We start from the raw sequence: 21,070 nt of genomic DNA on the forward strand, positions 1-21,070 counted from the left end.
TCTGGCAAAGGGACAAACAGGAGGAGGAAAGAACAAAGCTTTTTAATAAAGAACATGGAGATGATAGTGATGTCTTGTGAGGTGTCGGCCATTCATTCCTATATTTCCTATATGCTTTCCATTACTGTCTGCACACAGTCAGTATAGTTATCAGATGTCGGGCCTTATTTCACGACCCGTCGCCGCCGTTTACATCCCTGTCATTGTTGTTTACTTTGAGAAACGACTTGCAGACTTCCAGAATTCATCAGCATTATCAGTGTGTCGCCGTCCAGACCCATCTTATCATGCGAAGGCCCCCGACAGACGATTTTGGGCCTTGATCACAGTGTGTGCTGACAGCCGATTCATCCCTCGGTCAGTGCGAGGACGTCGAGACTAAAATCTAAAAAGCTATACTGATGTAACCGCTTCCTCCAGCTACTTCCAGAATAAAGTCAAACATGAGAGTGGCACAGATAGAGAAGTTATTGTTATACTTCACCAGACGTTCAGGCCACGGAGCGGCGCTCTAATTTAACTTGTCGTGTGTGTGCGACTGTGCTCTTTTAATTTATTCCGAGCGCTGGATGAAGACGTGCATCAGAGGTGTGCGCTCTCCAAACAGACATCATCCATTGTTTATATTTCCTACTTTACGGCGCATCAAATACCTCTCACATCGATGCGGCGTAATGATGTTGAGAGTTCTCGTTTTATCTGCCAGCAGCCGAGCAGACTGTGAAAATGAAAGTAGAGTACCCGCGTAGAAGGATGTGCGCAGACGCTTGTGTTTTGTCTGTTGTGTTTTGTGCGTCTTGAGCGAGTGTGTGTGGACTGAGCCGATGATTCATAAACTCTCTTGAAATGGAAACACATCAGATAATATATGAGAGAGAAAATTAGTCGCTTTTAATGCCACACAAACACTTTAACCCTTTAAGCACTGTTGCCACCTCCTGAAACGCCTCTCAGACGAGTCAATTCTTGTAAACAAATCAAGGGAACATAAAAAATCTAAATATATTTCTTTCAACTTATACTGACTTTCTGTCATTATCTCTCTGTCACACATAAGTGTCTTATTGAGTGTAATAAGGCTGCTGAAGAAAGTCTTTTATTATTCACCTCCCACATCTGGCCATCACAGAGGGCCTTTGTACACTCCCGCTCTCTCTCTCTCCCTCTCTCGCTCTCCCTCTCTCGCTCTCCCTCTCTCACTCACACACATACTCACTCAAACACACACACACACACAGAGTCAGGCATGGCCTCCTAAAAAGAAGGGAGAAAGTCACAGAGCTCATTCATTCCCAACACCCAGACACTATGCTGACACACACACACTTTCCCTTTCTTCCCTCTTAGTGTGTATTCCCTCTGCCTATAACACATACACACACAGAAAAAATGGCAAAATGTGTAGATGGAGCTCTGACTGGGATTGGAGGTGGCTGACTCCAAACCTCGAACGCACAAACAATTGCACCAAAAGCAGCCAAACGTATCGTACAGGTGGACTTGGCCTGTGTGCACATATTGAAAACCAGTCTGTGTGTGTGTGTGTGTGTGTGTGTGTGTGTGTGTGTGTGTGTGTGTGTGTGTGAAGCAGTAAAGATGTTATCAGACTGCCTTCCTGAGCTGCAGCCAGAAACAGATTACCAGCGTGCATGTGTGTGTGAGAGAGAGCAGCTGTCCATTACAGGTATCACACGGCACACAATGGCCTCCTCTTCCTCTCCATTTGTCCATAATGCATATCAGCAGGGCCTGGATATGAGTGGAAGTCTGCACGCTAATTGAATCCAATTTGGTGTTCCACATGGCACTTGTCACATTCCGCTGCTTTCTGCCACATTTTCTCTCTCGCGGTGGAGATGCGACGGCGCCGGCCCCCAATCGCTCCCTCCTCTTCACAGCAACTCATTTCATCGCCAACCTCTCCTCCGTTTTGCAGGAAGGCCGGCTGGGATCAATCATCAACCCCATCCACAAGCGTCTGAATATTTCAAGAGCAAATCAAAGTTTTATACAAATGTAGCTCTTTATTTTGAATGTAAATCTACGGAGACTCATTCACAGCTGTGCCTGTATCGGCCAAATGGATCTAAATGATGCAACGCTGACATGTGTGTGTTATGTGGGAATGTGGGGTTGTTTTAGCTCCGGTCAGTGAGGGAATGCGCTGATGTTTTATTTCCTATGCTCGCGTCCCACACTTTATTCATTATTCATGCAATAGGAATGGACGCCGCGCCAGTAGGGGGGCTCCGCTGCTTCTGTAAAGGATTGTTCCACACGTTTCTTTATAACGCTGTTATTTACGGACATTAATGGACAATGAACTGCTTGCTCTCTCTCTCTCTCTCCTCCGGCAGCTGTTGTTGGATGTTGCCAATAGCGTTTTGACCTCATCATATTTTCACAACGCAACATTCCGTGCTAGTTTTGCCTTTATATGTCTCTAATAGCAAGAGGGGAGTCATTGAAAACATTGGCATTGAGAACGTCATCGCTTATTCCACTTTAAGGATTCAGCAGCAGATTTTAACACGAGTTGGACACTTATGAGGTGTGCAGGCCTGTAGTGGACATGCTCGGTCAGCTTTCTGTCCGCCGCACACACACACACGCGCGCACACACACACACACGCACACACACACTGTAGTGGCAGTCAATGCAGATGCCATTGGAGACCTTGAATGAGGTTTGGCTTTAAAGCCGGTAATTATCTCCTTTAGCCCTCTGCATCATCGCTAATCCTGGGAGAGAACAGGAGAGGAACGCTCGCCAGACGAGCCTCATTAAATATTTACCATGTTTGGACGCCATCAACAACTCACACATCAACAAGGCCCGCTGATGGCTTCACCTCTTCGTCACTGTAGGTGGCGGGACTTTTTTCGGCTAATAGCAGATCCGCGCCAGTCGGGTGACGAGCGCCTGCGTTAAATATTAATGTCTGAAGATGATTACTGTGCCGTATGGAGAGAGGCAGAGGGTGCGGGCGGAGGTGACACCCTCATTTATCACCGGCGCCTAACAGAATCTGAATCCTCCCAGTGTTTTTAACCTTGGCACCCAGGGAGGCGGGAAGGGGGGGACGCAGGGAACAGTCGGAGACGGATAGAAGCGGCGGATGGGGGGAGACAGAGTGATGGCGCTGAGGAGCAGAAAGTGTAGAGGGAGCGAGGAACAAGGTGGAGGAGAGAGGGGGCAGACAAAAGCGAGTTACAGCGGAGGGGGAATATCTATAAAGCCAGAGAGAGAGGGAAAACTAAAGATTGTGAAAAATACACCAGTATAGAGCTCTCCTCTCCCTCTCTCCTCCTTTCCTCTCCTCTCCTCTCCTCTCCTGTCTTGACCCGCCTGCTTCATGCGGCGGCATGACAAGCTGACGGATGAGCCGCTAGGAACTCTTATCTTATTTTGTCAAGGCCCAGCAGTCACTGAAGGCCTACTCAGCATAAATAAACAGGTGGCGCAGAAAATGGCAGCCTCCCCTCCTCCTCCTCCTCCTCCTCCTCCTCCTCCTCTGTGAGTGAGGGTGTCAGTTTGCTCTCCAGACACCTCCACCTCCACCTCCTTACTTCTTTAACAGGGCACAGAGAAAGAGGGCCACACTGATCTATTTATTGGCCTATTATGATTTAGACGCACTTTGTGTCATCAAATTTACTACTTTTCCGGCCACTAATCCAAATAAAAGCCTGAGGCTGAGGCTGAGGGAAGCAGAGGCAAAATACACACAAGATACACACTTATGGCGCCGTGAAAGAGAGAGCCACATATCACGCTGTTAAGGCGTTCGGCCGCCGCTGCTTGTTTTTCATCTTTACAGCCCAGCACCTGAAGCCAGATGCAAAGAAAATATAGAGGAGCTGCCAGCGCTGCCTTCTTCATCTCTCTCTCTCCGCACCTGCTCATCATCCTCATCATCCTCCTCCTCCTCCTCATCCTCCTCCTCCTCCTCCTCCTCCTCCTCCAAGCCCAGTAATATTACTCGCTCAGTGACCTTTTCTGCTGGGCTTGTTTTACCCCCTCACCATGTTCAGCGGCCTAATGGGAACCTGGTCCTGTCCTGTCCTGGCACACGAGGGGCCAGCGGTGGTTGGGTGGGATGTGTTGTTGAGGGGGGAATTGTTGCTCCAGCGACACAAACCAGCCAAAACTGGAACTAAGCAGCGAGCAAAGATGAAAAGTGTGTTTGTACCCTCGTAAAATCGGCCGTCCGCTTGTCTATGTCTGTCATTGTTTACAGGTTTAATAGCCATTGTTTGGTCGATTAATATGCTTTGGAAATACCCTGCAAACGCTGTCTGAGTTTATCATGCTTAATTACTGCTGTAACGATCTGCTCTACCTCCGCAAAAATCACCTGCCAGACGACGTGCTTGGCAAGAAATAACCCACCTAACGATCTCCCCCCACAGGAGTACCAGTCGTGCAACACCCTGCCCTGTCCTGACCTGAAGAAGACCACGCCCTGGACGCCGTGGACGCCGGTCAACATCTCGGACAACGGCGGCCACTACGAGCAGCGCTTCCGCTACACGTGCAAGGCGCGCGTGCCTGACCCCGGCTTGTTAGAGGTGGGACGACAGCGGATCGAGATGCGCTACTGCTCCAGCGACGGCTCTACCGGCTGCTCCACAGACGGTGAGGAGACAGATGGTCCTCGCCAGCTATCTCACCCCCTCGCTATGTCTCTGTCTTATCTCTGTCCAACTCGCTGTCTCGCGTCTCTGCAGGGTAATTACAGGCCCCGCTCACCTCCAGCCGTCCCTCCTGTCGCTGTCTGCCTGTTGTACATTACGTCTCCCTCCGTCTTTCCTAAACTTTTCCTCTTTCTGTCCGCTGGAGCGAAAGGAGCTCCAGGCTTAATCGACTGATCAAAAGAACTTCCCATCCTGTCGAATCCGATAATTTTGACGGCCCAACATTCGTTCACACTCTCACACGTTCAGCAGTTTCTCATTTGCCGTGTCTACAAGACGTCACAAACATTTGCCACAAAGACGCACCTAATTGACCGGCTGTTTATGTTGTCAAGTGGAAAGAGGAGGGAGGAAGTGGGAGTGGCAGGGGCACGCCACCACAACAAAGTGTCTTCATGTACAGACGCCGCAGTTAAAGTTTGTTTATGGAGTCGGTCGCGGCCGCAAAGAGACACAGACGGTTTTAGGGCTTCAGCTGCGACGGTGTCCCACCTCCATGACTTCATCATTCTCCTGCAGCCAGAGGTGGTACTTTTCATACCGCTCCTCTTCCATTCCCACGCCGCGCTCCTCCAGAGGGCGCACCCCCCACTTTGGGAGCCACTGGTGTAAAGTTTGCGCTTTAAAGCCAAGTGTTCCTTTTATCACAGAGGCCAGACGTCAGACTACAAAGACTACATTTACTGGAGTGTTAACAGGTCTGTTGTCGGCCTGTATGGGATCAGCAGGAGGAAAGAACAGACGCTGTGTTTTTAATTAGAAATCGTCAACACACTTCAACCAAATACAGTCTTTACGACCCATTTGTTGCTCTTGTAAGACTAACACACATCTAACAGGCCCGGAAACTACTTCTTATACCTCAATCTCCACTTTGGGTTGGTTCCTGTTTGTTCCTCTGCTGCTTTAGTGACGCTGTGAGCACGTCCACTTGCTTTCCAGAGTGGAGTTCCACTTTATAGCGGTTGCAGGATTCAGCAAAAGCCTCTGAAATGAGCTCCAATTAAATTAAGCGGAACCTGCAGGAAGTTGAGGGTCAACAATCTGATCCTCTGTGAATTAACCTTTAACACAATGTCTCTCCTCCTCGGGTTCATCCACCAGCTGGCCAGGTTTAATAAAATCGGCCAATAAAGACGTGGCACTAAAGCTTTTGAAACCATAATGAACTTTTTAAACAGATTTACATCTCTTTGCTGCAGGCGTTTGTTCTGTGCGTCATGCCTTTTGTGTAAAAACGGGTGCAAAACTCTCCGCCTGCTACTCTCTCTCCTCTACGTCATTCATCTCCGGACTTCGACGCGATTGCTTCTCTGAGGAGTTTCAAGTCGTAACTGTCAGAAAAAGAGGCGCTGGACTCGGGTGATCCTCTGCTTCATTCCAGCCATTATCAACCTTCCCGATCCATCTGGATAGCACTGGTGGGAGAACGAGGGGGTGCGTGTGCGCGTGCGTGTTTTTTTTTCTTTCTGCCTGGTAGATCCATGAGGGTCCACAGCCCCGGGGATCAGTTAGCTTTTTCTGTTCAAAGCCAAGAGGCGATGGCGAGGTAATTACATCCACGGTGGAGTTGTGTATTGATGTCCGCAACCGGGGCGAAGGATGCCACGATCTCGCCGAGATGATGAGAGCCCGAAAAGAATGGGGTGTCACCCGAGAAAGATTTACTATTTGCATGAGGCGGCTCCCAATCGATTAGAGAGCTCCCTGCACGACCTGGGCGTGTCCAGAGAGAGAGAGAGAGAGAGAGAGAGAGAGAGAGAGAACACATTACAAGCAGTGGTATAGTCAAAGCTCAGACTGTGTATAGGTTGGAAAATGTGTTTAAGATGAAGTTGTGTCCAACATTTACCTCGCCGGCCTTCCTCAACTGCCTCTTCTTCTTTGTCTATCAAAGCCAACACATGGACATAGAAAGAATCCTTCCATTGCTTTCTTCCTCCCTGTCCTGCCGCCGCTGTCTCCCGCCGTTCCGTGAATGTCACCGTGTCGCCGGAGCATCAGAGCGATCAGAGGCGGCTGACATTTGACAGGGAAACGGTACCGAGACGTGACGCGAGAGGCACCGACTGGCCACCTGTGACACGAGGCGGCAGAGGAAGAGAGGAGGAGGAGGATTCTCTGTCTGAATTTCTCTCTCGATTTAGATCTCCATCCGTCTTTATTTCCAGAGCTCAATTATGGAGGTACGATTAGACCGAGCATTGAGAATGAGCTCTCTCTAACATACAGAGACGTCTCGTATCAGTGGCCGTGGCGTAATGATGGCGACGAGTTAATGACTGAAGATGTGGCGTGATTTAAAGACCTCTCGTCACCAGCGCTCGGTGATTTATTTGATTGTCTCTGTCTGCGTTCTCGCTTTTTATTCCTTTTCATTGCCTCAGTTTTAACGCAAACATATGATCGTTTACATGAATAGCAATAGACGTGTTCTTTAACGTCTAGAGAGTAAAGACATTTATCAATCAATACTTGTGGAATTTGCAGATTAATCTTCATATATACTCCACAATTTGTGTGTACTGTGTGTAATGCGAATAAGGCAAAAATGCAGAATAAGCGTTATACTTGGACAGAATGCAAATACTCGTCAATGCGACACTCAAACGCATGAGCGAGTCGATGTACGGCCATGTGGTGGTGCCAGCTCCAATCTGATTACGGGAGATGTGGGTAACAGTGGGAGGGGAACGCTTCCGTTGAAGGTTGCAAATTTGCAATAGTGGCCAGTGGCAGTGAGTGATGGCTTCATCTGTTGTCCCATGGAGACGCAGGCGCAACCGAGAGAGCCCGGCACGTCTCACTCCAGCCCATCCGGTTCCAAGGCCGGGGCCTTTTCCTCGCGGGCAACAGATTAGATTCTCCGGCACACGTTGTCGCGCGTCGTCAATGAGGAGATGCGGGACAGCGCCGAGGGACGCCCTCTGTCGTAGGACAACCATTCTGTCGCCGTTATTGTTTCCCTGTGGTTCCATCTTGCTCCCTCCCCCAGAGTCAACAGTCTGCTTTTATGTGCCTGTCAAAGGAAAATCACCACTGGAACTAAAGTGGGAATACGCAGCGAGTTAGACGTTACACAACACACAGCACAGATCTGCTCCCATAGGTGCACAATCACTCCACCAGCTCATTCTATGGCTATTATACGCATTATTGCATTATACTTGTATATATTCAGTATAATGCAAATCAACATCAAGGTCAACGTCTGCTCACAGGCAGACGTTGACCTTGTTTTGTTTATAACGACTCGGCTCAAAGAAATGTATGTTTTCGTGTAGCAAAAATGATAGCGGGCCGAGCGGACGCCACTCAGCTGTTTAAGAAATGGACCAAAAAAAATTCCCAGCTGGTGTTGTGCTTCTCCCAATAACCACTGAGAGGAAAATTGCGCATTCTTTCCTGAAAACAAGTTAGTCTGGAGAGGAAACAATGAACCCGGTCGGCGTTGTTTGCCGGCGATGTATTGGTAAGAGAATTGGAACCATGCTGGCAAGTCAAGACCATCATTATCTAATCATAATATTCAGAATAACAGCGGATTTATGTTTTAACTAGTCTGGATCACAAGGCTGCTAAGCAAGCGGGAAGTCTCCTGGATGGATGATATTCCGGGCATGTCTGACAGGGAGGAGACCCATCAGATGGGCTCAGAATACGCTGGGGGTGGACTGTACATGTGGGTCCTTTGCCTCTCCTTTGGATGGATGGATGGTGTTTTTGAAATGAAGTCATCTTAAGTCTTTCTGGAACACTGCTGCAGCACAGACAGCCGCTGAGTAAAACCACTTCAGTGGTTCCAATGAATCTCTCAGTAATAAAACCAGTAGTTGCTTCAGCAGACGACATCATACTTTGAAGATCCAGGTGTGGAACTTAATCCTCCTTCTCAAAACATGTCAAACTGTGAAGCCTCACCTCAAGTGGATTGCAGAAACAGAGACATCTTATTACATTCAGTCACTCTGTGTATCTGTGATATCAGGTGCATGTGTGTGTGCTGGTGTTTGTGTGTGTGGATGTGTGTGTGTGTGTCTGTGTCTCATTGATTCTGAGCACTCTTCAGGGATGCAGTTTTAATTGCACCCTGGCTTGGTTTTTATAAGCTGTTCCCTCAGAGCATCTGTCTGCAGGGAAGCTCGGTGCGCCGGTGTTCCAGAGCCCCACAGGACAGCTCAGGGAATTCTGCAGCCGTAAGCCACCAAGGCACCCCACATTTTATGGGCTTTAGGCTGCGTTTTACGGCGTGATGCGCCCAGCGCCACATTCACACAGAGGTGCGCGCACACACACACACACACACACACACGATGTACAAACACCCATAGAATTCAAAACTAGAAAGTAGCATGTGCTCGTATAAAGACTGCAGCTCGTCCACAGGGAAACATTGCCAAACTGAAAGTAGAGGAGGGAAGAGAAAGAGTAATGGAGCATACTGTAGGTCAGTGGTCTCAAACCTTTTTGCGTCTGAGAGCTACTTTCACAAAAAAGAAGTTTCCGAGAGCTCCTCGTGTTTTACATTATCAGTAACATTTATCCACATGGCTGATTCTCCCCCCAAACCAGCAGAATAAGCGTCTTTTGTGTGAACATTTACAAAATGTTGATATCCAACACTCACATTTTGTATCAAAATTGCACTTCAATTCAGCAACATAAGCATGTTTTTTTCTGTATACATTTTCAATGTCAAGCTCACACTAATGAATTCACATCTTATTAATCACATAGAAAAAAAATGGTGCTATTTTTTTGTAGTTACTTATTTTACTATTTAACTAAAACTATACCTTTCATATTTCACATTTTCTGTCTGTCCACATATCACTGTCACAATTTCCCTTCACATTCCTTGTAATTCAGGGAATTACCTGTAGTTCCTATATCATCTGCACCTCACATGCATTCAGTCTGTTCTGATGATAGTGAGATGACGGTGAGTGATGACATAGTTCACCTAAAAGAGACGGCTGTTTGAGCCGGGGCTATTTTCGAGCGGTCATATGTCAAATCCGGCGTGCGCTTGCTAGCTGAATGTTACGATGTCACGTAACCAACAGCAGCGTCACTTGTTGGACTGACAGCTGATTGGCTTATAATCGTTTTGTACAAAAGGGGATGGGATGTCTGTGAATTTGATCGGATAGAAATTTAAACAGCTTTACCAAGTGACGTGAGCTACTGGTAGCGAGCGAGCGACCTGTTGGAGACCGCTGCTGTAGGTGCTGCTCAAAATCTAGGACAGTCTCTCTCCCCCTCGTTCTCTCTCTCCCTCCCTCTCTTGCTCTCCGTCTCTCTGTCTCTCTCTCTCTGCCTCCCTCTGTGGTCCAGTGATGCTCTGTGTCTGTCTGTTGATGAAACTCGTTCACACCTGAGAGTGCATCAATGCGCTTGCAGAGTGACTTTTTTTCTCTCCTTTTTCTCAAAGCGCATCTGGCTCTCACATGTCTGTGTGAAAGCAGGTTTGGATCTCATATTGTCAGATGTCATTTTATCTGCCTCTCTCCATCCTTCTCTCTCTCTGTCTCTCTGTCTCTCTGTCTCTGTCTCTCTCTCTCTCTCTCTCTCTCGCTCTCTCTCTCTCTCTCTCTCTCTCTCTCTCTCTTTCTTCCTGTCCTTCCTTCTTCCTTCGACCGTCACCACGTTGCCTTTGAGTGCGTCTGCGGTTGCCTCCCTTGCATTGAATCCCATTTCCTATATTTCCCATAACTCTTTCTCTCCCCCTCATACTAATGCACGTTCAGTACATTCACACACCCACATTGCTTCAGTTTTCCAAAAGTCTATATTTTGCCATTTAAAAGAGTGTGACATGGGCTAACACACCGGCCTGATGTCCTAGTTCGTCTCCTGCGAGGACTCGTGGGTATTGCGGCTTGACCTTTTAGGTCAGCCCAGCTTGTTCGGAGTGCAAACGATTAATTCTCTGCCTGTGTGTGAGCGGTTCCTCCACCGATCGATCGGCCCAGTTGCTGCCTATTTGAACGCAAAGGCGCACACTGTTTACTTTGGCGACAGGCGGGTGGCCCCTGCGAAGTAGCATTAACAACACACACTTCATCAGAGCGGTCACACACACACCTGCGCTTGAGCGAGCAATGTGAGAGAGTGTGTGTGTGTGTGTGTGTGTCCAGGTGGCTATGTATGTAAAGTATGCATACATGTTGACTTAAGAGTGTCTGTAAGAGAGATGATCATGAAGCACTTACTTGATTTCACAAAGGAAGATCAGTGCAGTCTTATGGGTTTAGGCATGCAGGGCCGTCCGTGCCACTGTCTGCTCAGAAACGATAAAGAGCCCGGCAGGCTTGTCAGAACTCGCGCCCGCTCGACACCTGGGCCAGTCGCCGCGCACGCTGCCAAGGTCAGCTGTAGTTATGAAGAGGTTGAGGATCCGGGCCGGGTAAACACGCAGCCGGCACACGGCGAATACAAAGCAGCCTCACTGCTGTCAGCGAAAAGAGAAGGCCGACAAAACAAGGGAGGCAAGGCTGGAGGACAGGGAGAGACGGAGAGACATGAGAGATGATGGGCAAGAGACGGTTAATCGACAAAGACAGACAAATGGACGAATAGAAGACAAGAGAGTGATGAGAGAATGGCTTCAAAACAGGCGGATGCTTCAGTATTAGCAACTTGTTAAAGCTTCCAGATCCACAGGTGCTCTCGCCGTCTCTCTCCACACAGTCTCAGAACCTGTCTGTCGAGACGAAATGCAGAATAATGAGGCGAAAACCCACAGCACAGCGAAAAAAGGCTGTCACTGTTACATGAGAGTTTGCTGAATGAGTGAGTGATTTGAGGAGTGTGGCTGTAATTCCATTGGAAGTGATTGTCATTGAGTCAAACAGATGATTCACTCACTCAGAAAGGCCCCAAGCTCTTTCTCTTTCTCTTTCTCTTTCTCTTTCTCTTTCTCTTTCTCTTTCTCTTTCTCTTTCTCTCGCTCCGGCCGCTCTACTTCTCTCACCGTGCTTCCATTTTCCACGGCCCTGATTAATGCGCGTGGTAATTACGCTTTAATAGGAATCGCAGTTTCATATTTCATTAGGAATCCTCCAGTCTGCTCTTTCCGGATGTGAGAGCGCAGAAGAGTTGGCTGATGTTTGATGAGGGAGTGTGATGGTGTGAGGACATTAAATATAATGTGTGTGTGTGCGTGTGTGCTCTCTGAACCCTGCAGGTGAGGTGCTCCGCCTGGGGAGGATGTCGGGTCACACGCTGAACGGCGGCTGGTCGTCCTGGAGCTCGTGGTCCCAGTGCAGCCGAGACTGCAGCCGAGGGATCCGCAGCCGGAGGAGGACCTGCACCAATCCCGAGCCCAAATACGGAGGGCAGACCTGCACGGGAGCCGCTCAGGAATACCAGGAGTGCAACATCACACCCTGTCCAGGTAACACATACAACACATACACACCCATTCAAACAAGAATCCCACAAAAAGGAAATAATTTGCAAGCGGTGTGATGAGACATCCCCTGCGGTGTTCTGATATGTAATAAAAGCATTGAGACGAGGCATTTTCCACACTCCTTGAGCAAAAGACGACGAGGAGGAAGCTTCCCTAATTAAAAGAATCCTCCGTCTGACAAGGGAAGCAATGTGCTGTCTAAATGGAAATCCGGTGCTTAGTTTTGGGTTTAAAGCACAACTGGTATCCAGCACAGGCGCCAAGCAGACAAGCAGGACTTTGTCTCGGGTGATTATTAATCAAGATTATTAATCAGCGCCACACAGCCACTAATAGGCTAAGTTGTTAGACGGAGACGCCAGGTAAAACACGTTTGATTCCCGCCGCCTGACTCCGCTATGCAAACAGCACACAGACGCAGGATGTAGTACACTTACGCTGAGATGTTGACTGTTGGAACGTGAGGTAGGAAGCCACAGGAAGTGATTTAACCCAGCCTGAGTAGCAATGAATACTAATGCATACTCAATTATCACCCAGCTGAACCTGAGGTATTGTTTCGGGGCGAGGAGAGCGATTGTAATCCAGCAAGAGAGAGAGAGAGAAAGAGGGAGGAGGGGAGGGACGAGGGGAAAGGTGTTAAACCCGTCATCCATCTGATTTTGGTAACAAATGAAACCGCCGTCTTCTTAGGGGCCTGTTGCCCGGGATGAGGCGATCCGTCATGGAGGGCCCAGGAATCGACTCCAGCGTCACTTTGCGATAGAGGAATTAGGGTCTGATGACAAAGAGTGGCGGCCACTTGAATTACCTGCACGCCACCAGCCAGACATCTCCGGGTCTTTAAAAGCCTTTGTGGTGGTGTGGTTCTCAAAAGAGGGGATTTCTCTGACGTTTAATCCTCCATGATGAGGATGTTTAACGCCAGAGCAACGATTCCAGCTCACAACACATTTTCCTGTTTACTCCTCTTTTCATTTCTACTGATCTCTGTCCCATTACTACTCTCTCTCTCTCTCTCTCTCTTTCTCTCTCTCTCTCTCTCTCTCTCTCTCTCTCTCTCTCTCATCTATTTATACGTCGTGTGTGTTTAATGGTGTTTTCATGTTCGACTCTGTGATGTTTCCCCACTTTGGCGCCACATGAAAAGAAGAACAACAATGCCCACGGCAACGCTTCATTCATCTTTATTAATCACAGGAGAGACTGTAGTGGTCTCTCCTCACACACATACACTCAGTTCAGTCGTCTCACGTGTCTCCTTCCCATCTTAGTGGACGGCAGCTGGTCCTGCTGGTCTTCGTGGTCCAAGTGCTCCGTGACTTGTGGAGGGGGACACTACATGAGGACGCGGACCTGTAGTAACCCCCTGCCAGCCTATGGAGGGGACATCTGCCTGGGCCTGCACACTGAGGAGGCGCTGTGCAACACACAGTCCTGTCCAGGTACTCACACACTGCCAAACACAAACTACACACACACACACTCTCCACAGTAATAAGCAGCTTAGGACCCTGACTTGGCCTCCAATCTATCACACGGCTGTAGCTTATTATCTTTAGAGCACTGCATCTTTCTCTCTCTCTCTCTCTCTCTCTGTCTGTCTGTCTGTCTGTGTCTCTCTCTATCCCCCCCCCTCACAGTGAGCACCCAGACATGACTAATATGCAGCTGTGCTTACACACACACGCTCACACACAATGTACAAGTTGTGTTGTAACGTCGTCTCTGCCGCTCCTCAGAGAGCTGGTCCAGCTGGTCTGAGTGGTCCCAGTGTGACTCCGCCGGGTCCCAGTTGCGTGTGCGTCACTGCGACGTCCTGTTCCCCACCGGAAGCCAGTGTTCAGGAAACAGCACGGAGACCAGAGCCTGCCCCCCAGAATCCAACTTCATACCAGGTGACCTCACACACGCACACAGACTTTTTCCATATGTCCACAGCGCTAATTCAGTTCACAAGAATCTGGTGATGGAATACTTTATCGATCTCCTTACGGGGCTCGCTGGGGGTCAAAGGTCAGGCAACGGGATAGCACTTCTGGTGATGGGAAGGATTAGAGTCGGGGTTAAAGACTCCTCGGAGTGGCAGGTGATTACACGGAGGCGTGAGTCAGAGGCAGAACGCTCCAACTCCAGCACTCTGAAAGAGAGAGAGAAATCACTCCCGTGTTTTACAGTTTGCTCTTAATTGTGACGTCCAGTCTCCTTTCATCTGTCACCTCTCTGTACCTCTGCACACATTTGTATGCCGAGGCGTCCATGGCCACCGCGAATTAATTGGACTAAACACAGTTTTGGAGAGAGGGAGCAATTAAACGTTGCAGCCCTGAGGCCGGGCAGAAGCTGTCACATGACACAATGAGTCAAATGAAAAGTATTAAAAGAGACTGGGATACACAAAACGCCCTTTTTCACACGTTGACACGTCAGAGGGGATTTCATTGACTTTCCCCTCACACACAGACACACACATATGTCCCTCACATACGCAATTAGTATCGATATCTCTGGGGACAGGCGTCTCCGTATTGAGAGGTGGTAATGTGAGACAGGCTGGAGCATCGATCGGCGTCACGCAAGGATTATCAGAGCGGCTCCTCCTGATTCACGCTGCCGACACGCCACCGAGGGCCTTAACCGCACATTTGCGCACATTTCATCGGCAAAAAGTTCAATTTCCCCCTCTTTTTTGCATGCGTTACGCCCCCCGGAATGCCAGGAATGATGTATTACTCCATAGGGTAAATATTTGATTGAAAAATGGATTTCTATATCCATTCACAGTGACATAATAGTGGGTTATGTACTCGTGAAAAGCCGTCACAGGTCTTTATAGAATTACCCATTTGGCTTTATACCTTATCATCCATCCCTTTTAATGGGAGAGGTAGTCCATTAAGGTTCATTAGCAACGTCTTGTACTTCATTTCCTTTAATGAGAGCTGATACGTTTCATAAACCACTCCAGGTGCCACAGCCGTGATTAGCTCATTGAGTTTTTATTCTAATCTGTTTCATATTGAGTACAGCTTTCATCTGCACGTTCACCTTCAAGGGTATCATTTATCATGCTAACTGTGTGTGTGTGTACGTGTGTGTGTGTGTGTGTGTGTGTGTGTGTGTGTGTGTGTGTGTGTGTGTGTGGTTTTTGGCCCCAATTCCTTTGTCTTCTGTCCCGCTCTTTCTCCTTTTGACAGAGGTTTCAATTGCACGCTCCAGCCAGGAGGAGATGCGATGTGGAGGTAATGTATGTGTGTGTGTGCAGGTGTGTGTGTGTGTGTGTGTGTGAGAAGGAGCAAGGAGACCTACAGTATAAGCTTCCATTAACCTGCTCTCACCTGGTATAAACATGCATCTTGGGTACTAGACTCACAGTCCAATTACGCTTAAGCACATAGATCTCAGCATAAACCAAACACACCCAGGACGGGGCAAAGCAACACGATGATCTGATTACTCATACCACCTCCAGGGCTGACATGCACCCAGTTAATGAGCCTTTCACATCAATCTCTCAACTTCCTGCGAACAGAATGACGTCGCACGATGCGCGACAAAGTCACACTCAAACTCCACAGTGTCTTCCGAGGTTCATTACTCTCAGGTGGAATGAGTCGCCACTGCTTTGTGATGTGGGAATGTAAATGTCAGAATGGTTTAGTTTACTTCTTAATGAGCAGCATGTGGGTTGCCCTGGCAACCCACATGCTCGTCCTCTGGCAGAAAGCTGTGATGCTTTATTAATGAAGATGATGTAAGATCCACTTACGCACACAGAATTAAGGTGGAAAGAGAGGAAACAAGATAAGAAGAGTGATATTATTCATCCTCTTCATCACCTTCTCCTCTCTCTTCCAGACTTCAACCTCTTCCACATGATCGCCGTGGGGCTCAGCAGCTCCATCCTGGGCTGCCTGGTCACGCTGCTGGTCTACTCCTACTGCCACCGCTACCAGCAGCAGTCGCACGACGCCACTGTCATCCACCCCATCTCCGCCGCGCCGCTCAACACCAGCATCACCAACCACATCAACAAGCTGGACAAGTACGACACAGTGGAAGCCATCAAGGTCGGTCGCCCAGGTCCGGGCCCCCCCAGTGGGGTCTCCGCTTGCTCTCCGGCAGTGTTTCTTTGCGGCATTCCTCTTAACGTGTCATTAATCAGCCCGGTGACACGCTGGCACACTCGGAGACAGCTCAGGCCGCGGTTTGCTTCTTCCTCCGCCGTCAGTTGTGACTCCGCCGCTCGTACTGCATGATTTCCGCTGTCGTGCACTGATGCCCTCCAGAGTGTGTGGCGAGTCGACAGCCGGGCACACGCACACTCCCCTCCCCTCTCCGTGTGTGTCTTTGTCCTGTGTTCAGTAGCCATACACTGCTTTCTCATAACACACTAATGCGTTGGGTTATCAGTGAGATGATCAGAGAAGAGGCTTAACATCTGCACATCTCCCCCGTTTCAACTCCTTTAATCGCCATTGTAGATCCGACTACTCTCACCGAGCCAATGACGGGCTCTTACACACTTACACCCTGATAGCATCGCGCCTGTTGAGCCAGACAGAGAAGGTGATTAGTGCTTGTCCTAAGCTCTTTCTTCAACTCTTCCCAGAGATCTGAATTACAGGAGCTTCAGTTACTTTAACACAGTTTTGTTATCTTAAACGGAGCTCCAGAAGCGACGTACGGGGGATTTCTTACAATTTCAGCGGGTGAAAAGCTCCACGTGTGATCATTTTGCAGATAGGAAGGTGCTTCAGTCCTGTTATTAGTACAAATATGAATCTAAAGTATCGGTAGTAGCTGCGTTTAACTGGTGATACAACCAAGCGGGTGATATGTGGAGCAGTTGCAGCCAGCGGGGGAGGTATCAGATGCAGAGGAAGACAAAAGCTTTCACGTTTGGGAGCGTAGACAAAGGACGCCCACAGCACCCGGAGGCCCCGCGGAAGACGTAAGACAGCGAGATGACAGAACGAGCCCCGGAGGAGCGTCTGTCTTCTCCGCCTCGGATACCTCCTACCCCCCGGCTGTTATCGCCCAAGATATCACGTCGCCGGTGAGAGGTCAGGTGACCAAAGAGCCTCGATCGCTGAGCCTCGATGTCTGTCGTGCAGTTTAGGAGTCGGGCCGGTCGGGTTTGTGTCGGATATGAATATGAGCAGATACCAGAGGATCTGCATGACAAACCAACGCCATCTAATTGTACAAGAGACACACACACACACACACACTGCGCCTCCAACCTCATTCACTGTACTAAACGCTTCGGATGCCTTCATGAATATTTAACCGCCGTCGAGTACGAGCCCGTCGAGTACGAGCCCGTCGAGTGTTCACGGCAAGAAACAGCGAACACCTCCACGCGTTTGGAGACCAGAGTTTTGGCTCCGGATCGCCAGCAAAACGCTGAACCTTCTCCAGCGCACAAGAGTGGTGGAATATGAGTTTATTATCATAGATCTGTGTGTGTGTGTGAAGCTCTGTGATATGAGTGTGGCCTGGTGTTGCCATGGCTCCTGTGAGGATGACTGTTACCCATTATTCTCCTCCCCCTGCAGCCCGATGTGTCGGTACTCTTGCCCTTGGACGACCCCGCCATGCACCAGCCTCTCTCTGCTAACATGGGGGTGTCCATGCGCGGCCTGGAGATTTTCTACTAACCTCTGACCTCTACAACCCCCCCACCCCTCCATTGCCCCCCCCCCCCCCTCCCAATGACTTTCTGACCCCCCCTACACCCCAAACCATCTTCTTCCTCTCTTCCCCACACCGCGCCTTTCCGCTTCCCGTGGCACTTCCTGTGATCGGCAGGTTGGGAGTTCAGACTCTTCGTTTTCTCTTTCCTCTGCTCGGACTCGCCCCGCCCCCCCCTTCATTCCACCATCTGCTCCCATCCCGCCGGACGCCCCGCCTTCTCCCGCTAGGCGTGTGAGAAGGCAGTGTATCCCTTCCCTCATCCTTTCTCCCACTCAACAAGTGCTTCCATTTGCACGGTTTCTTTTTTCTTTCTCCTCCCATGTTTGTCTCTCTGATTTGACTTCCATGGTCCAGCCTTGAGAAAGGCCTCTGATGTGTGTGATGCTGTGCTTTATGCCCCTCTGTTACCTCTCTGGCAGCCCGTTCTTTAAGCAGACTCACTTTACTGTGCCAAGCCGCCATAATCATTCATCAGCCAATTAATGAGGTTTAAGGCGGAGAGACGAGAGGCGGCGGCAAAGAAGAAGCGTCTGAGCGCAGCGGGGGGGCCACCTGCAGGGATGCGGGGACGCCTTCGTGCTGCGGGAGCATTTCAGCGTAATTGCCTTTTGTGCGCAAACGACATATTGGGAGGAAAGAGGCAAAAGTTATGAGATTCTGCTCCAGCGTACACATCTCGTCCCCTGTTATTGTCAGTCGGGAAAAATCCATCAGCGGCAAATGCAGTATCATCAAGTGTTGAATTATGCTGCCCCTAGGGACGTGGGGCACACACACACTCCATACACACACACACACTGGGTACCAACACATCCATTTGCCAAATTGCTGATGTTGTACTGAGCAGTGGCGGCACATCATCAGAAGGGGTGTTTACCATGGGTGTTTAATTGGGTGTTTACCATGTCAAGCGGGCGCAGCGGGACGAGGCCCCTGCGGCTCGCCCCCCTTATTGTTTAACTGGAAAGCGACTCTCGATTGATCAATTTTAACGTGCCGACCGCGTCCTAGCGGGCCAATAATCCGGGGCCCATTAAATCTGCTGGTGTTGGGTATTAGAGATGACAGAGGTGGACATACGGACGCCACATCCCAAATAATTTCGCCCCACCCCCACCCCACTCTCCCCACTGTCCCTCATGGTGGCTTCTCATTTCTCCAGCCAGTTTGCGATTGCTTTGACCTTGCTCTGTGAAATTTATGATTTGGTTTGCGAGCGGCCTCTCATTGATTTGTGTTGCTCCTCTCCTATGAGCTCATAATGCTTCTTTTATGTTTTTAGATCTATTTGCTTTACCTTGCCATCTGAGCTGAGTAATCATTTGATCTGTACCTAACAAAGAACGACACACTGAATCTCTCTCTCTCTCTCACACACACAGGCCTTCAACAAAAACAACCTGATTCTGGAGGAAAGAAACAAGTACTTCAACCCACAGCTGACCGGGAAGTCCTACACCAACGCGTACTTCACCGATCTCAACACCTACGATGACTATTAACCTCTGGAACTGTCAAATCCCCCACAGCCAGAGGACATTGAACTACCCGCCCCCCTACCTTCCTTTTCCCTGATCGCCCGGTTTTGGCCGACTTGTTTTCTTCTTTCTGTGCTTTGTAATGAGATTTGTGAGCCTTTTGCGTTCCACTCCCAGACTCTACGGCAGCTGGGACGAATCGGAACAGCACACACACTGTCACCAACGGAAGGAAACACCCACTTTCTATCAGGTGCCTTGAGGTACACACGGACAGCTCGACTTTCGGGGGCGAAACCTCCAGCTCCACTCTTGCGGAGAAACGGATATCTTTGTTTCTTTTCCCTCAGCTTGGACGAAAATAAGGGGAAAAAAATTGAGCGACTCAAAGAGACGGAGGGAGACGACCCCTTTTATCTTTCCACTGACGCCTAGGAAACAGACCTGTCTTTGAGACGAGAGACACACACACACCGCGAAAACCGCTTTGCATGACCTTCATCCGAGGTGTTCTCCCTGTGCCATCCTCTTCTTTTGTGTCTGCATGATTGATCACATTCCAGAGTTTCGGGGGAACGCCGAGCAGCGTTCGCCAGCCTCGGCCGTTTCGTCTCGCTGCGTCCAGACGGGTTGAACATCCACCTCTGCTCCTACAATCAGGATGTAGATATTTGAAGTGTGTGGCCAGGGTCGTCCACGTGTGTGTTCCTCCTCCTCTCTCTCCTCCTTCTTCTTCTTCCTCTTCTGTTACAGATTTTAAGCAGCTGGCGGTGGTTGAACTCTCGGTGTAGACCTATTTTTTTTGTACAGCAAGTTTAGTTTGAAGCCTATGTCTGTAGTATTTACAAATACATTTACTCAATGTCTGGAGTGTTCCAATAACAAAAATACTTTTTTTTTTTAAGAAAAAAGCTGTTTGTGTGCGTTCTGAGACGTGTCGGCATCGGGCCTGCATCCAGTTCAGTCTGTGTCACCGTACCTTTTTATATTTTTTGTAAAAATGTTTTTGGAATTTTGATAGTGTTCCCGATTCCTTTGGCTTTCTGAGCTTAATCTGTATCTGTGAGGGCAGGATGGTCATGGGCGTTTACTGAGCAGACGCAGCTGTTAGGGAACACTTTCCTCCTTGACCCCCGGGCGGAGCGCCGACCCTCCACCATTACACCATCACCCCTCGTTTCTCCTCCAAATGTATCACCAAATATCGGATTATTCCGTGGTTCATTTGCAACTAACCCTTCTTCTTGTTTATTTCTTTTTTTTACATGTTTGCTTGTGTAATTGTGCGTAAATTAAAATCTGCTTCATACACGAGGCTTGTCGGAGTGTGTTACGCCGGCTCGCTCTTCCGCAATCCTTTCTGCAAGTTCATTTGTTCAAGCTTTTTCTCACTCAATCCAATTTTCTCACTTCAATGACCAAAACATGGCCCCGGTTAGAGCAAGGACGCCGGGATGAAGGACTTGTGTGGAAGTAAGAGACGCCTCCTTTGTGTGTGTGCTTTCCTTTGACAAGTTTGCTTTTGATATTCCAGTGAGTGAAAACGCCAAAGCCAACGGCGCTGTGTGCTCACACCGCCACTTCATAAATCTCTCGAAAAAGCAGAGTGAGGGTCCCTCCACCCGTGTTAAAGGAGTCTTCAGCGGGGCTCAGTGGTGACAAATGGCGTCGGCAGCGTCGGAAGGATACAAATGGAGCAAGGCAGCAGAAGCCCAAACTCTAATTTGTATGATGCGGCGTTACACACCACACACTGCGTTGTTTTCCATCAACCTTC

The 21,070-nt window shown here is 49.1% G+C and overlaps 1 protein-coding gene across 1 annotated transcript in view; it reads left to right on the forward strand.

Moving 5' to 3' along the window:
- sema5a (sema domain, seven thrombospondin repeats (type 1 and type 1-like), transmembrane domain (TM) and short cytoplasmic domain, (semaphorin) 5A) overlaps positions 1 to 20,755 on the forward strand; it is a 111,298-nt gene extending 90,543 nt beyond the window's left edge. The window contains exons 17-23 of the mRNA XM_076158327.1: positions 4,414 to 4,639; positions 11,888 to 12,097; positions 13,390 to 13,560; positions 13,858 to 14,013; positions 15,313 to 15,357; positions 15,974 to 16,185; positions 19,198 to 20,755. Of these exons, the coding sequence (XP_076014442.1) occupies positions 4,414 to 4,639; positions 11,888 to 12,097; positions 13,390 to 13,560; positions 13,858 to 14,013; positions 15,313 to 15,357; positions 15,974 to 16,185; positions 19,198 to 19,317 (1,140 nt within the window). The 3' untranslated portion in view covers positions 19,318 to 20,755. The remainder of the gene's footprint in view (positions 1 to 4,413; positions 4,640 to 11,887; positions 12,098 to 13,389; positions 13,561 to 13,857; positions 14,014 to 15,312; positions 15,358 to 15,973; positions 16,186 to 19,197) is intronic.
- Positions 20,756 to 21,070: the final 315 nt, after the last annotated feature.

Source organism: Genypterus blacodes, unplaced genomic scaffold (assembly GCF_046128005.1).
Source record: "Genypterus blacodes isolate CSIRO-AG114 ecotype Tasmania unplaced genomic scaffold, CSIRO-AGI_Gbla_v1 ptg000076l_1, whole genome shotgun sequence".
NCBI lineage: Eukaryota > Metazoa > Chordata > Actinopteri > Ophidiiformes > Ophidiidae > Genypterus > Genypterus blacodes.